Source organism: Cetorhinus maximus, chromosome 20 (assembly GCF_964194155.1).
Source record: "Cetorhinus maximus chromosome 20, sCetMax3.hap1.1, whole genome shotgun sequence".
Classification (NCBI taxonomy): Eukaryota; Metazoa; Chordata; class Chondrichthyes; order Lamniformes; family Cetorhinidae; genus Cetorhinus; species Cetorhinus maximus.
The window spans coordinates 17,547,676-17,564,423 of NC_135898.1; the positions used below are offsets into that span (position 1 = coordinate 17,547,676).

Here is a 16,748-nt window from a genome sequence, read left to right on the forward strand (position 1 = left end):
TATTGGAAAAAACAAAAAGGAGGGGGAAGAAATGGAAAGGCGGTGGGGATGGAGGAGAGACTTCATGGTCTAAAATTGTTGAGCTCAATATTCAGTCCGGAAAGCTGTAAAGTGCCTAGTCGGAAGATGAGGTGCTGTTCCTCCAGTTTGCGTTGAGCTTCACTGGAACAATGCAGCAAGCCAAGGACGGACATATGGGCATGAGAACAGGGTGCAGTGTTGAAATGGCAAGCGACAGGGAGGTCTGGGTCATGCTTGCGGACAGACCGAAGGTGTTCTGCAAAGCGGTCACCCAGTCTGCGTTTGGTCTCTCCAATGTAGAGGAAACCGCATTGGGAGCAACGGATGCAGTAGACTAAGTTGAGGGAAGTGCAAGTGAAATGCTGCTTCACTTGAAAGGAGTGTTTGGGCCCTTGGACGGTGAGGAGAGGGGAAGTGAAGGGGCAGGTGCTGCATCTTCTGCAGTTGCATGGGAAGGTGCCGTGGGAGGGGGTTGAGGAGTAGGGGGTGATACAGGAGTGGACCAGGGTGTCACGGAGGGAACGATCCCTATGGAATGCCGCCGGGGGGGTGAAGGGAAGATGTGTTTGGTGGTGGCATCATGCTGGAGTTGGCGGAAATGGCGGAGGATGATCCTTTGAATGCGGAGGCTGGTGGGCTGATAAGTGAGGACATGGGGGACCCTATCATGTTTCTGGGAGGGAGGAGAAGGTGTGAGGGCGGATGAGCGGGAGATGGGCCGGACACGGTTGAGGGCCCTGTCAACCACAGTGGGTGGAAAACCTCGGTTAAGGAAGAAGGCTGACATGTCAGAGGAACTGTTTTTGAAAGTGGCATCATCAGAACAGATGCGACGGAGGCGAAGGAACTGAGAGAATGGGATGGAGTCCTTACAGGAAGCAGGGTGTGAGGAGCTGTAGTCGAGGTAGCTGTGGGAGTCGATAGGCTTGTAATGGATATTGGTGGACAGTCTATCACCAGAAATTGAGACAGAGAGGTCAAGGAAGGGAAGGCAAGTGTCAGATGGACCATGTGAAAATGATGGAGGGGTGGAGATTGGAAGCAAAATTAATAAATTTTTCCAGGTCCCGACGAGAGCATGAAGCAGCACCGAAGTAATCATTGATATACCGGAGAAAGAGTTGTGGGAGGGGGCCGGAGTAGGACTGGAACAAGGAATGTTCCACATACCCCATAAAGAGACAGGCATAGCTGGGGCCCATGCGGGTACCCATAGTCACACCTTTTATTTGGAGGAAGTGAGAGGAGTTAAAGGAGAAATTGTTCAGTATGAGCACAAGTTCAGCCAGACGGAGGAGAGTAGTGGTGGATGGGGATTGTTCGGGCCTCTGTTCGAGGAAGAAGCGGAGGGCCACCAGACCATCCCGGTGGGGGATGGAGGTGTAGAGGGATTGGACGTCCATGGTGAAGAGGAGGCGGTTGGGGCTAGGGAACTAGAAATTGTTAATGTGACATAGGGTGTCAGAGGAATCACGGATGTAGGTGGGAAGGGACTGGACAAGGGGAGACAGAAGGGAGTCAAGACAGCGAGAAATGAGTTCCGTGGGGCAGGAACAGGCTGACACGGTCGGTCTGCTGGGACAGTCCTGTTTGTGGATTTTGGGTAGGAGGTAGAAGCGGGCCATCCGAGGTTGGGCGACTATCAGGTTGGAAGCTGTGGAAGGAAGATCTCCAGAGGAGGTGAGGTCAGTGACAGTCCTGGAAACAATGGCTTGATGTTCACTGGTGGGGTCATGGTCCAGGGAGAGGTAGGAGGAAGTGTCTGCGAGTTGACGCTCAGCCTCTGTGAGGTAGAGTTCAGTGTGCCAGACAACAACAGCACCACCCTTGTCAGCGGGTTTGATGACAATGTTAGTGTTGGATCTGAGAGAACGGAGTGCAGTGAGTTGAGAGAGAGACAGGTTAGAATGGGTGAGAGGAGCAGAGAAATTGAGACGACTAATGTCACGCCGACAGTTCTCAATGAAAAGATCAAGAGAAGGTAAGAATCCAGAGGGAGGGGTCCAGGTGGAGGGAGAATATTGGAGGTGGGTAAAAGGATCCGTTGAACGGGGAGAGGACTCCTGCCCAAAGAAGTGAGCACTGAGACGAAAGCGGTGGAAGAAGAGTTCAGCATCATGCCGAGCCCGAAATTCATTGAGATGAGAGCGTAAGGGTATGAAACTAAGTCCTTTGCTGAGCACTGAACGTTCAGCGTCGGAGAGGGGAAGGTCAGGGGGTATGGTGAATACACGGCCGGGGCTGGGATTGGAAGACGGGATGGGGACAGAGGGACAGGCAGAGGTGGAGGGTCCTGGATGGGTGTTGGTGTCAATGAGTTGTTGGAGTTTGCGTTCCTTAGCACATGAGAGAAAGAGAAAAAGTTGCTTGTTGAGGCGTCGGATGAGACGAAGAATAAAATGAAACTTGGGGCACGTGCCGCTTTGAAAAAGGGTGCGGCGGTGCTACTGGAGGGAGAGGTCGAGTGTGTTCATATGGCGGCGCATGGCACTGAGTGTGGATCTCAGAATGCGATGGGAACAGCAGTCCAAGGAGCGTTGTATGTCCTGGAGATACCTGTAATCCTGGGTGGGTTCAAAACATGAGGGATGGAATTTCAGTTGAAATCCACGTGGAGTAAGTCGGAGACAGAGACAGTCACTGAGAAAGGAAATATGGCTGTGAAAGCGGGTTTTAGTAAACACCTTGTCAAACACCAGGAGAGAAATGGAAAGCAATGAAGGTGAAAAAGGCAAAAGAGAGATACGAAAATCCTGACGGAGAGTAGAGCAAAACTTCTTCAAGGTAGGCATTTCTTGAAGAGAAGTGGGAGTCAATTAAACACAGAGATAAAACCAAAGAACTGTGGATGCTGGAAATCCAAAACAAAAACAAAAACAGAAATACCTGGAAAAACTCAGCAGGTCTGGCAGCATCGGTGGAGAAGAGCACTGTTGACGTTTAGAGTCCTCATGACCCTTCAACAGAACTAAGTAAAAATAGGAAAGGGGTGAAATATAAGCTGGTTTAAGGTGGTGGGGGGGGATGTTGGGACAAGAAGAGCTAGGTAAAGAGCCAGTGATAGGTGGAGATAACCAAAAGATGTCACAGACAAAAGGACAAAGAGGTGTTGAAGGTGGTGATATTATCTAAAGAAATGTGCTAATTAAGGGTAGAAAGCAGGACAAACAAGGTACAGATAGCTCTAGTGGGGGCGGGGTGGGGTGAAGGAATACTAAAAAGGCTAAAAGGTAGAGACAAAACAATGGGTGGAAATACATTTAATAATAATGGAAATAGGTGGGAAAAGAAAAATCTATATAAATTATTGGAAAAAACAGAAAGGGGGTGAAATCCTAAGGGCCTGATAATCTACATCCCAGGGTATTAAAGGAGGCGGCTATGGAAATGGTGGATGTGTTGGTTGTCATCTTCTAAAATTCTTAGATTCTGGAACAGTCCTGGCAGATTGGAGGATGGCAAATGTAACCCCGCTATTTAAAAAAGGAGGGAGAAAACAGCGAATTACAAACCAGTTAGCCTAACATCAATAGTAGGGAAAATGCTAGAGTTTATTCTAAAGGATGTGATAACAGGACACTTAGAAAATATCAATGGGATTAGACAAAGTCAACATGGATTTGTGAAAGGGAAATCATGTTTGACAAATTTACTGGAGCTTTTTGAGGACCTAACTAGCAGAATAGATAAGGGTGAACCAGTGGATGTGGTGTACTTGGATTTTCACAAAGCTTTTGATAAAGTCCGACATAAGAGGTTAGTGTGCAAAATTAAAGCACATGGGATTGGGGGTAATATATTGGCATGGATTGAGAATTGGTTAGCAAAGAAAGTAGGAATATACAGGTCTTTTTCAGAGTGGCAGGCAGTGACTAGTGGGGTACCGCATAGATCAATGCTTGGGCCCCAGATATTCACAATATATATCAATGATTTGGACGAGGAAACCAAATGTAATATTTCCAAGTTTGCTGATGACACAAAACTTGGTGGGAATGTGAGCGGTGAGAAAGGTGTTAAGAGGCTTCAGGGCTTTTCAAACAAGTTGAGTGAGTGGGTAAAGACATGGCAGATGCAGTATAATGTGGATAAGTGTGAAGCTATCCACTACAGTAGGAAAAACAGAATGGCAGAGTATTATTTAGATGGTGATAGATTGGGAAATGTTGATGTACAAAGGGACCAGGGTATCCCTGTACACCAATCACTGAAAGCAATCATGCAGGTGCAGCAAATAGTTAAGAAGGGATGGCATATTGGCCTTCATTGCGGGAGGACTTGAGTACGGGAGCAAGGATGTCTAGCTATACAGGGCCTTGTGTTACTCACAATAAGAGATTGTGGTGGAAGAATTAATCCAGACTGTTCTCTTGGTTAAAGCTGGTTTATTTCTAAGACAACTCCTCAATGCTACTAACTTCCTGGTAGCTTTGACCCAAAGTGTTCCAGCTGTACCTTTTTATTCTATTCAGTTGGGATAATTAATGCCCATCACCTGTTTAACTAGCAATTGGTTTTAACAAGATGATTGCCATATTAACACCTTGGTGAGACCACACCTGGAGTGGTGTGTGCAGTTTTGGTTTCATTACCGAAGAAAGGATACACTTGCCATAGAGGGAGTGCAAGCGAAGCTTCACCAGATGGATTCCTGGGAAGGCAGGATTGTCATATGAGCAGAAATTGGGCCGACTAGGCCTGTATTCACTGGAGTTTAGAAGAATGAGTGGCATCTCACTGAAACGTACAAAGTTCTGACAGAGATGGGCAGACTGGATGCAGGGATGACGTTTCCTCTGGCTGGGGGTTCTAGAACAAGGCGTCATAGCCTCAGGATATGAGGTAGGCCATTTATGACTAAGATGAGGAGAAACTTCTTCGCTCAGAGAGTGGTGAACCTGTGGAATTCTCTACCATAGAAGGCTATGGAGGCCAAGTCACTGAATATATTTAAGAAGGAATTAGATTTCTGGACTCTAAAGGCATCAAGGATATGGGGAGAGAACGGGAGTATGGCGTTGAGATAGCGGATCAGCCATGATCATATTGAATGGCAGAGCAGGCTCGAAGGGCCGAATGACCTACTCCTGCTCCTATTTTCTATGTTTCTATGGCCAGGATTTTATGGCCCCTCCCACCTGGTGTGATATTACGGTCCCGCCGAACTGAATAGAGATTTAAATGGCTCGCTGCATCCGCTGGTGGTGGGGAGACACACCGAAGCGGGGCCGTAAAGTCCTGGCGTATGTTTCACTCTCACTTCCCTAAGTACCCTTGGGTGCATCTCATCCAGTCCCGGTATTTTATCAACTTTTAAGTAGAGATAACCAACTCCTTTTCAATTTTAAATCCTGCTAGTGTCTGAGTTTTAAAGTTTCAATGAAACAAGTAAAGGTTTTGAATGGCAATATATAATGATTTGTTTTAAAATTCATTTTCTGCCATATTTTACTTATTCTTTTTCTCTTTAAGTCCTTGCATGCTGTGCACCATTGATCATATAAGATAGGCACCATGCTTTCCATTTTCAGCCTGCACTGCCCTGTATGTATTTGCAATGAGATCCACGAAAGTAATCGGCTGACTTGCTTTCTGATTGCTCTCCTTTGCCTGGTGAAACGTCTTGTTATTATTTGTATTGCCTCTAGGTAAACCATGTGAGATTGGGAACTCACTGGGTGGATGATAACTCGTGACTCCACCATTCTATAAAGCAGCACATTAATATCAGTGAATTTAATTTCTTCTGGAACACACTGGTTTATGATTTGCACAATGTCCAGCACCATTCGCGACTCTACAGATACTGAAGCAATCCATGTTCAAATGTAGCAAGACCTGGACAATATCCAGGCTTGCACTGACAACTGGCAAGTAACATTTGCATGACACAAGTGCCAGGCAATGACCATCTCCAACAAGAGAGAATCTAACCATCGCCCTTTGACATTCAATGGCATTACCATCGCTGAATCCCCCACTATCAACATCCAGGGGGTTACCGTTGACCAGAAACTGAACTGGACTAGCCATATAAATACTGTGGCTAAAAGAGCAGAGGCTAGGAATCCTGCGACGAGTAACTCACCTCCTGTCTCGCCAAAGCCTGTCCACTGTCTACAAGACACAAGTCAGGAGTGTGATGGAATATTCTCCACTTGCCTGGATGAGTGCAGCTACAACATTCAATAAGCTTGACACCATCCAGGATAAAGCTGCTCGCTTGATTGGCACCCCATCCACAAACATTCACTCCCTCCACCACTGATGCACCATGGCAGCAGTATATACCATCTACAAGATGCGCTGCAAGAACTTAGCAAGACTCCTTAGACAGCATTTTCCAAACCCATGACTACTACCATCTAGAAGAACAAGAGCAGCAGACACATGGGAACACCACCAACTGGAAGCTCTCCTCCATGTCACTCATCATCCTGACTTGGAAACATATTGCCATTCCTTCACTGTTGCTGGGTCAAAATCCTGGAACTCCCTCCCGAACAGCATTATAGGTGTACCGAGACCACATGGACTGCAGCGGTTCAAGAAGTTAGCTCATCACCAACTTCCCATGGGCAATTTAGGGATGTGCAATAACTGCTGGCCTAGCCAGTGATGCCCACAGCCCATGAATGAATATAAAAAAAAGGACAAACAACTGCAATAAAATAGGGCACCAAAGTTTGTATGCAAATATGTTAAACAATGTGTTGCCTGATGAAATTAAACCCATAGACTTGGTATGTAATGTTATATACTATTTTTGGAAATAACAGAAACGTTAATTATTTGGCATATATTTTTTAGCAGTGCTGGATGAAAATTTGGAATTGAATACATTTTCCAGCTTTATTAACTCTTTTAGATTTGTACCAGAGGATTTAATTTACCTGATTGTTGAAGGCTTGAGGTGCAAGCTGCTTATATAGTGGAGCAACCTCTGTGGCAAGAGTTTGTAATCTCTCTTTAAGTAAATCTTCCTGAGGGGGAAAAACAACAATTAAAATTAACACTTTGATGCTAAAAGAGGACTCACTAGCAATATTAATGGATGAAGTTCACTAATAATATTATTACTTATCCCCTCACAATTTTCACTCTGTGTAAAGATTGTACTTTGATAAACAAAATGAATTACAAAGTGTAGCTGAAATTAAAGGCATTGTGATTTATAGTGAAATCGTATTTGGATTGATTGGAATGTTTGAACTGCTGATAAGCAAGATTCAAATATAAGCCAGAGATGTTGGGATTTACAGTTTGCAATAGAGTTCACTTTTATTTCTCATTTAATAAAACCAATAATTAAAACTGATAAAAAATTTTATTGAATTGTTTTACAATTCCAAGAGTGTACCAAATAATATTGGCATACCAATTGGTACTTCTTAGTTACTAATTGTTGCTGTTTTCACCTGTTGTGCTAGTCTATACCGCACTGGAAGAAGCAACTGCAGTCGGTCTGTAACAGTGTTTGCACTGCTGCTTTCTATTGGATCCTTATAGCTTGATGGAAAACCTTTAGAGAGCAGGATGCACAGATCAGCCCAAATTTGTAAGGTTTGCCAGATAATTCAACAATGGAACCCAATTTCACGCTGTAGCTAGAATTCCTTAATCCTCATTCCAGAAGAGTCCATGCCGTTGTTGGCAGGCATCCTTTGGATTCTTATCTACAAAGTAGAAGACTGTAGTGGACACTTCCAAAATGAATAACTCCTTGGCCATCAGATTGATCATGTTTAGCAGAGCTACATAGATAAAGTAATGCAACATAAATTTCTACAGATCCCTTTCAGTGGAAGCAAGTAGAGATATTGCTATTAGCAGAAACTTTGAGTTAGTTTGGGTATAAAAACTGCCAACTTCAAGTCAAGTATCTCCATGGGTTGAGTCTCTTCTGTTATAATCCCAGCTGATGTTGCTATTGGACAAGTCAGATCCCAGGATGGAACCCAGCTTGATGGATCCTAACTTTTACTTTTTGTTTAGAAATGTGGAGGGTGGCTACCGAACAGAGTTACTAGAGTCAGCTGATGAACTTTTAATAAGAGAATAAAACATTTACTAAACAAGAAAAGATGAACTCTATTACAATACTCCTTCACCCACACCTATGCCTTTATATATGCAGATATATTTAGATTCCTAAGAATAACACAAGTTACAAAAGTTATCTCTCAGATGCCTTCCACAAGAGCCAACCTCCAGGGTTTCAAACTCTCCTTCCGATATCCCTCTCCCCTGGATCACCGCGTGCATTAAAGCTTTGCCTCCCACACACTCTCTCTCAGATACTCAGCCTTGCCCACAGAACACCACTGCTTTGCATGTCCATAGTAAAGAGATACAGGCCTTCAGCTGTCTCCTTGGATCTTCTGGCTTCTCACAAGCCTGTTTTGCTTTAAGTCTGCTTCCTGCAGCTTTCTTCTCTTTAATTTGGAGCCTTTCCCTCTGCCACTTGCTTTCACTTCCACTGAACAGGGTCTTGTTCCAGATTCCTGTCCTTGCCCTTTGACTTAACTTAAAGGGCTTCTTAGGACCTTCCTCCTTTATCTTTAGGACCTGCTTCCTGCAGTTCCCTCTCCCAGTAGATTGCTGACAACTTGGTATCTCCCTTGAGATCCAGAACTCACTTGGTAATGACTGTTACTTTAACTTTAGGGCAACTCATCTAAGGTTCTTAGACTTACTTTCCTCAGCAATCTGCTAGTATGTCCAGCGAGAGAGAGACTTAAACTGCTTCCTCCACCTTCGAGCATAGTCACCAACTGAACTCAAACTGCTTACAGTTTCTCTGTGACTGTGGGTCCTTCTCCCTGGACCCCTGTTGCTAGGCAACAGCGTAGCTTTTTCTACCTTGTCTTTGTTTTAACTTCTCTTCGGAAGTCATAAAACCTCATTAAAATGCAAGCATCGTTTAAAGTGAAACTAATACTCAAGTTCTCCCCTTTTCTTATCACACAAATACAGAAATACAAATTACATTTAAGCTTAAAGCTAAAACCCATTCCTAACACCCACAATTACAAATATAACTTACTTAAACAATCTCTAGTTCCTAACACTTCACAGGTGTACATTCTAGTTTAAGTCATCTTGTGGATTTTGCATTCGTAAATAAATTAAAATTCACCAGTATTGTAAAGATGCTTTAGTATTTTGTGCTTGTGCATTTTCTACTTGAATCGATTGGTAATTAGATTCTTAGGTTATCAGCGACCCTATGTACTGCTGCTGACCAGTGAGTGCTATTTCCCATATATGAATTATTATTTTTATTCTTGTGCAAAAGTCATTTGATCTGCAGGTGGTGAAATTGCAGATATGGTGGCAGAATCATGAATCTGAAAGGAGGCATTACTGGAATATTTTCTTGAAAGACCAATAATTGAGAAAGCATGATTCGATTCTTTTTTTTCTCAAGTAAAATATAGTAGTGCAGAGTAGTTGGTTGAATAACTTGTTGCATGTCCATTAAACAACTTATTATTTATTCGCTGTTTAGCAAGAAAACTTGACTTTTCAGCTAATGACTGTTAATTATCAATGCTTTAATTTCCTTTCCAAATTATGTTCTAGAGTGGACTCAATTTATTAGAAAAAATATTTTCTGGTTTCTCCCCTCCTTGCCATTACAGGCTATTAACAACGTTGTGATTATTCAAAACACAACAGAATGTTGAGGATGTTACTAGAGCAGTGAGCTTTTCTTGAACTGAATAGCCTTTTCTGATTCCTGATTTTTCCTATGTTTTCTGGTTTTGTTCTATTGTTGCACGTTAATTGATTTTTGAGGTGTGGAAAACTTTAAGTTACAATTTTGCCTGAGCCTTTGACCACAGCGCCGAAATATATGATCAAGAACTTGAATTTGCATGTCCAAAAGTGCATCACAGCCATCGAAGTCAGTCACTCTTTTAGTAATTCGAAACACACCAGCCAATTTGCACACAGCCAATATCCCTTGAACAGCTATGACATAAATGACCAGTTAATGTGTTTTAGTGATGGTTGAGGGAAAAATGTCAGCCAGCACCCTGGAGAACTTCCCTCCTATTCTTAAGGTTGTGCCATGGGAACTTTTAAATTTACCAAAGATAGACAATAAAGTGTCCCTATAATGCCTCATACTAAAGACATTACAGCACTTCCTCAATAGGGCATTGATATGTTAGTCTAGATTGTGCGTTCAAGTCTCTGGAGTAGGACATGAATCGACGGTCAACTGACTCAACAGCAAGAACACACTCACTGAACCAAGGCTGACAATTTATCTGCCTTCTCCCTATTCAGGACTGTAACAAAAATGCACATATAAATATTAAATGCAGTCCTGCAATAAAATGTAGTGAATGAAACCAACCTCTTTAGGGTTGTCTCCCAGAAGTCTAAACTTGCGTGGATGCTTGCTGCGGGCATACTTGCATCCATTGAAGTACATGCTCCAAGAACAGCCAAAGGAAAAGGAAGCACCACAGGTCTCAGGATCCTTTCCCTGACATGCACATGTGCGGCTGAAATGAAAATCAAGTCAAAGCAGTAATTATTAATCCATTTGGAAGCTTCAGTAATGGTGGCCAAAGGATTTATACAGAATTGTCACTTATATTGCACATATGGCCTGAATATTGATCATCTGTTGTGGTAGACTATTTCTTGACATGGTGCTTTTGTTTTCGAAATTTGCATGTACAGATGCTGGAAATATTTTAACATCTACTCCTTTGAGCTTTCAATCAACTGAAACACTTGACTGAGGAAATACTTTGGGCAGAATCATCCCAGATTTGCACGAAGTGCGGTAGCGGGCTGAGAAAAGGACATTTAACCCGCTGGCCGCAATGCGGCTTTTCACGCTGTATCGTCCCAATCCCACCTCATTAATCATGCATTCCCAGGAAACACGCTAGGTCTCTGGTGGGGCATCCTCTCATTCGCCTGCCCTGCCGTCACATCAGGCCTTCACTAAACCAGGCGCCATATTTAAAGGCTGCCCCTGCAAAGTGCTAACATTCTTCAAGGGATAGGAAGCTGCTGCAAACTGCTGGGTGCCAAAGGGAGGAAACATGCTGCCCCCAGATTTAGTGACACTTTCCTCGAGCACCTACTGGACGCAGTGGAAGCCTGCTGCGATGTCCTCTAGACCCGCTCTGGGCGAAGGCCAACAATCAAGGTCACCAACCCTACATGGGAGGCGGTGTAGTGTGGTCAGCGTTATCACCCTGCAAAAGAGGACAGTCACCTGGTGCAGAAAGAAGATGAATGATCTCCATTCCAGCAGGGTAAGCCACTCTTCTCATCACTCTCAACTCACACACTCACAAACCCATCACACATCTTCAGGGATCTCACTCACTATCAGCTCAAGGGACATCACCATTCACTCTCTCATACACACCTTCACTGTCCTCATCTCGTTCATGGCACCACTCACCACCCATACATGCCTGGTGACCTGCTTATACTCTCTCCATGTGTATTCATGCAGGACAACAAAAGGGAGAAGTCGCAGACTGTTGGAGGAATGCCTGAAATCAAGGTCCTCACAGTCTTTGAAAATAGAGTTACCCTGCTGGCCGGCGAAGGTCTGGACCATTCCTGTGCTGATGAGATCGTTGGTGCTCAAAAACGTGAGGATCCAGCAGTGCAACATCCATCAGACAACCATAATGTGAGTGATAAGTCCTGTTTCACAGGTCACTGCCATGCTTTCGTGGGCACATCTGGGAAACAGCCGAGGGGCATCCATGACCCAGGTCCTTGACTCAAGCCCCGAAGACACCAAAGAGGAATCTGCTGAAACCCTCATTGAAGACCCATCACAGCACTCACCCACACCTTCCACCAGCGCAGAGACACGCACCTCAGTGGGACCAAGCTTAAGAGTAGCCTCAGAGTCGCAATCTGGTGAGTCCATCGCACTGTTTGATCCTCAGCAGGCAGGGACTTCCCAGGTTTCCAGCATTTGGAGGACTGCTGGAGGCCAGAAATCTGCTGAGTCCGAGTCAGATGAGGAGCCTCTGGACTTGGTCATACCTCACTCACTGGAGCTGCAAAGGCAAGCTCAGGAACATATGGGGAGGTGGTGGTGTAGTGGCATTATCACTGGACTGGTAATCCAGAGCCCCAGGGAAACGCTCTGGGGACCTGGGTTCAAATCCCACCACGGCAGATGGTGAAATTTGAATTCAGTAAACATCTGGAATTTAAAAAAGTCTAATGAAACTACTGCCAATTGTTGTAAAAACCCATCTGATTCACTAATGTCCTTTGGAGTCGGCTGACCTTACCTGGTCTGGCCAACATGTGACTCTGGACGCACAGCAATTAGGGATAGGCAATAAATAAAGTGAGCCTAGCCAGCGTGCAGAATGAATTTTTTTAAAAGTCAAGAAAGGAAATTTCTGCTGTCCGTCCACCTTCAGTCTGAGGTGTTAGCACCAGCATACTAATGCACCGAGGTAGGTTGGCAGTAGTTGGTAGCATGGAGACCTTGGTCCAGGACATCGGTCCTGTACTGCTGCGCAGTCCATCGCTGATGCTATAGTTGGCCTCCAACAGTGTCAATGCAAGAAGGAGACAGCCAGGGGCCCTCGTGCAGCCACAGGCAGGAAGATCACCCAGGTGACTCCCGGAGTGTCTGGCCCATGCGAATCCCCTCTTCCTGTGAGCCCAGCAGCTCCATCTCCACAGGTCAAGGAGGGTGCCACTGCCACAGAGCAGCACCCTGAAAGCAGGCCAGGGCTCTCCAGGTCTCGGCCCGCCGGAGGATGCCCATCAAGGTCATCACAGACAGGGCGTAGCAGTCAGTAGGCTGCCTCCACCTCCGCTGTGGATGTCCAGGGAGCACCAAGTCGTAGCGGTAGTGTTAGGAGGGTTAAGATGTAACTCTTATAGAGTTAAAACAATTAACTAAATTAACAAAATAAGGGATAACTCAAGCACAGCCCCTAAGTCAGGTCAGCTGTAAAATCAAGGAAAAACTTTAAAGGAAACTTATAAACATTAAACCAAAATGTGATTAAAGGGATCAACAAAACACCCCAGTCCCCGTGGTGCCCACCGGGCACGGAAGGCCTCGATGGTGCCGGCAGACACCGCGTGCTTCCTCTCCAGGGACACCCGGCCGCGAACATAGCCGCGGAAGAGGGACAAACAATCGGGCGGGACTCCCCCCTCGACGCCCGCTGCCTGGACCTGTTAATGGCCAACCTGGCCAGGCCCAGGAGCAGGTTCACGAGGAGATCCTCCTCCTTCCCGACCCCCTTCCGCACCGGGTGAGGGTTAAGATGTAACTCTTTCGAGTACATTCACAGTTCTTGGTTTCCGGGAGTGGGACATGAACCCACAACCTTCTGTTTCAAAGGCGAGGGTGCTATGAACTGAGCCACAGCTGACACCTCTAAGAAGATGTAACTCTTTCGAGTTATCAACAGTCACAGATTGTAACTCTTTCGAGTACATTCACAGTTCTTGGTTTCCGGGAGTGGGATATGAACCCACAACCTTCTGATTCAAAGGCAAGGGTGCTATGAACTGAAGATGTAACTCTTTCGAGTTATCAACAGATCGCATGTAACTCTTTCGAGTACATTCACAGTTCTTGGTTTCCGGGAGTGGGACATGAACCCACAACCTTCTGATTCAAAGGCGAGGGTGCTATGAACTGAAGATGTAACTCTTTCGAGTTATCAACAGATCTCATGTAACTCTTTTGAGTACATTCACAGTTCTTGGTTTTTTTTTCCGGGAGTGGGACATGAACCCACAACCTTCTGAATCAAAGGCGAGGGTGCTATGAACTGAGCCACAGCTGACACCTCTAAGAAGATGTAACTCTTTCGAGTTATCAACAGTCACAGATTGTAACTCTTTCGAGTACATTCACAGTTCTTGGTTTCCGGGAGTGGGATATGAACCCACAACCGTCTGATTCAAAGGCAAGGGTGCTATGAACTGAAGATGTAACTCTTTCGAGTTATCAACAGATCGCATGTAACTCTTTCGAGTACATTCACAGTTCTTGGTTTTTTTTTCCGGGAGTGGGACATGAACCCACAACCTTCTGAATCAAAGGCGAGGGTGCTATGAACTGAGCCACAGCTGACACCTCTAAGAAGATGTAACTCTTTCGAGTTATCAACAGTCACAGATTGTAACTCTTTCGAGTACATTCACAGTTCTTGGTTTCCGGGAGTGGGACATGAACCCACAACCTTCTGATTCAAAGGCGAGGGTGCTATGAACTGAAGATGTAACTCTTTTGAGTCAAAACAATAAACTAAATTAACAAAAAAAAAAGGGAGAAATCAAGCACAGCCCCTAAGTCAGGTCAGTTGTAAAATCAAGGAAAAACTTTTAAAGGAACCTTAAAAACATCAAACTAAGATGTGATTAAAGGGGTCAACAAAACACCCCAGTCCCCGCGGTGCCCACCGGGCACGGAAGGCCTCGATGGTGCCGGCAGACACCGCGTGCTCCCTTTCCAGGGACATCCGGCCGCGAATGTAGCCGCGGAAGAGGGACAAACAATCGGGCGGGACTCCCCCGTCGATCGCCCGCTGCCTGGACCTGTTGATGGCCAACTTGGCCAGATCCAGGAGCAGGTTCACGAGGAGGTCCTCCTCCTTCCCGACCCCCTTCCGCACCGGGTGTCCGTAGATCAGGAGCGTGGGACTGAAGTGCAAACAAAATAGTAATAAAAGATTTTTTAAATAACTAAAAAGGGAGTGCAGCCTAAGACACCCTATATACGCATGGTCCACGGACTCCACAAGACCGCAAAAAGGGCATGTGTCCTGGGAGTCCGTGAACCTAAACATTCTCCTATTGTAGGGGGCTGCTGCATGCTAGAAGATGTAACTCTTTCGAGTTATCAACAGTCACAGATTGTAACTCTTTCGAGTACATTCACAGTTCTTGGTTTCCGGGAGTGGGATATGAACCCACAACCTTCTGATTCAAAGGCAAGGGTGCTATGAACTGAAGATGTAACTCTTTCGAGTTATCAACAGATCGCATGTAACTCTTTCGAGTACATTCACAGTTCTTGGTTTCCGGGAGTGGGACATGAACCCACAACCTTCTGATTCAAAGGCGAGGGTGCTATGAACTGAAGATGTAACTCTTTCGAGTTATCAACAGATCTCATGTAACTCTTTCGAGTACATTCACAGTTCTTGGTTTTTTTTTCCGGGAGTGGGACATGAATCCACAACCTTCTGATTCAAAGGCGAGGGTGCTATGAACTGAGCCACAGCTGACACCTCTAAGAAGATGTAACTCTTTCGAGTTATCAACAGTCACAGATTGTAACTCTTTCGAGTACATTCACAGTTCTTGGTTTCCGGGAGTGGGATATGAACCCACAACCTTCTGATTCAAAGGCAAGGGTGCTATGAACTGAAGATGTAACTCTTTCGAGTTATCAACAGATCGCATGTAACTCTTTCGAGTACATTCACAGTTCTTGGTTTCCGGGAGTGGGACATGAACCCACAACCTTCTGATTCAAAGCGAGGGTGCTATGAACTGAAGATGTAGTTGCACAGCCTGGGAGCAGTTGTTAATCACTTATTTATAATGTTCATTTTGTTAATAAACTCCCAAAAATGTCTCCTTGCCTATAGCTCCTTGTTCTGATGAGCAGTGTCCGTGTCACTCAGATGTGAAACCTTTGTCGCTGAACAAGATAAAGTCAGGTGTGTCATTCCAGGACCTCTTCCCTGTACTTTGTGCAACCTTCCCAGCACACTGATGGTGTGCCTTCACTGTCACTGAACACATCTGTCATGCCTGCACCTTGATGGGACTTATCATTGCTGTCGTGGGTAGGAGGAACAGTGTTCCATCATTCTCTCTGTGTGCTCCCTGCGCCTTTGAGGTGCGGCTGGCCTGCCATCTCAGCAGCATCTGTGTCCAAGGACAACGTGGTCCTGGAGGGTTCAGCTCACGAAGGATGCCAGAGGATCAGGAGAAATTAGTTTCCTTGCTGCATTTCCATGATATGACCCTGTTCATAGAGTGCAAACGAGGTGCCATCAGCCAGACAGGAGTCAGACATTCAAATAAGCTATATGAGGATCTATGGAGTATCCTCCTCCATGTCGTCGTCATCCTCCTGGAATGTAGGACTATGGGCATCTGCTGTGTCTCCATGACAGGAGCCTTTTAATAGAGGGCATGTGTGCTACCATCAGCCAGACAGGAGTCAAACGTTCACAGATGTAATGTGAGGATCTATGGTGTCTCCTCACTGCATGCCATTATCATTCTTCACAAATCTAACAGCTATGAAGGCCTCCTGGGTGTACCTGCCTCATCTGGCCAGTGCGATAGCCCCGTCGCCGTCATCCTTGCCTCCGAGGGCCTCATCGCCATCATCCTTGCCTTCGAGGACCTCCTCACCCTCATCAGAGGATATGTGCAGCTCTTCCATCTGCTCCTCAGCCAGCTCCTCTCCCAGTTGCAGTGCCAGGTTGTGAAGGGCGGAGCAGGTGACGAGAATGCGTAACACCCTCTGTGGACTGTATTACAGGGCTCCACCAGACTGGTCCAGGAACCTCGTTTTCAAGATTCTGTAGTTTGAGGTGGTCGCACACCAGCTGAACATTCAACGAGTAGAAGCCCTTGCGGTTGAAATAGTTGACTGCCTGTTGCCACAGATATCTGAATGCCACATGAATGTAGCCGATGGCCCTCTGCAGGATACCTGAGATCTG

General features: G+C 45.5%; 1 protein-coding gene across 8 annotated transcripts in view; it reads right to left on the bottom strand.

Annotated features, from left to right (window-relative positions):
* The window catches only part of tet3 (tet methylcytosine dioxygenase 3), a 541,392-nt gene that overhangs the window by 68,089 nt on the left and 456,555 nt on the right, over positions 1–16,748 (bottom strand). For all 8 annotated transcript variants that reach the window (XM_078565650.1, XM_078565649.1, XM_078565652.1 and 5 more), the window contains 2 exons: positions 10,391–10,541; positions 6,915–7,004 (listed from right to left, as the gene is read on the bottom strand). In XM_078565650.1, the coding sequence (XP_078421776.1) occupies positions 6,915–7,004; positions 10,391–10,541 (241 nt within the window). The remainder of the gene's footprint in view (positions 1–6,914; positions 7,005–10,390; positions 10,542–16,748) is intronic.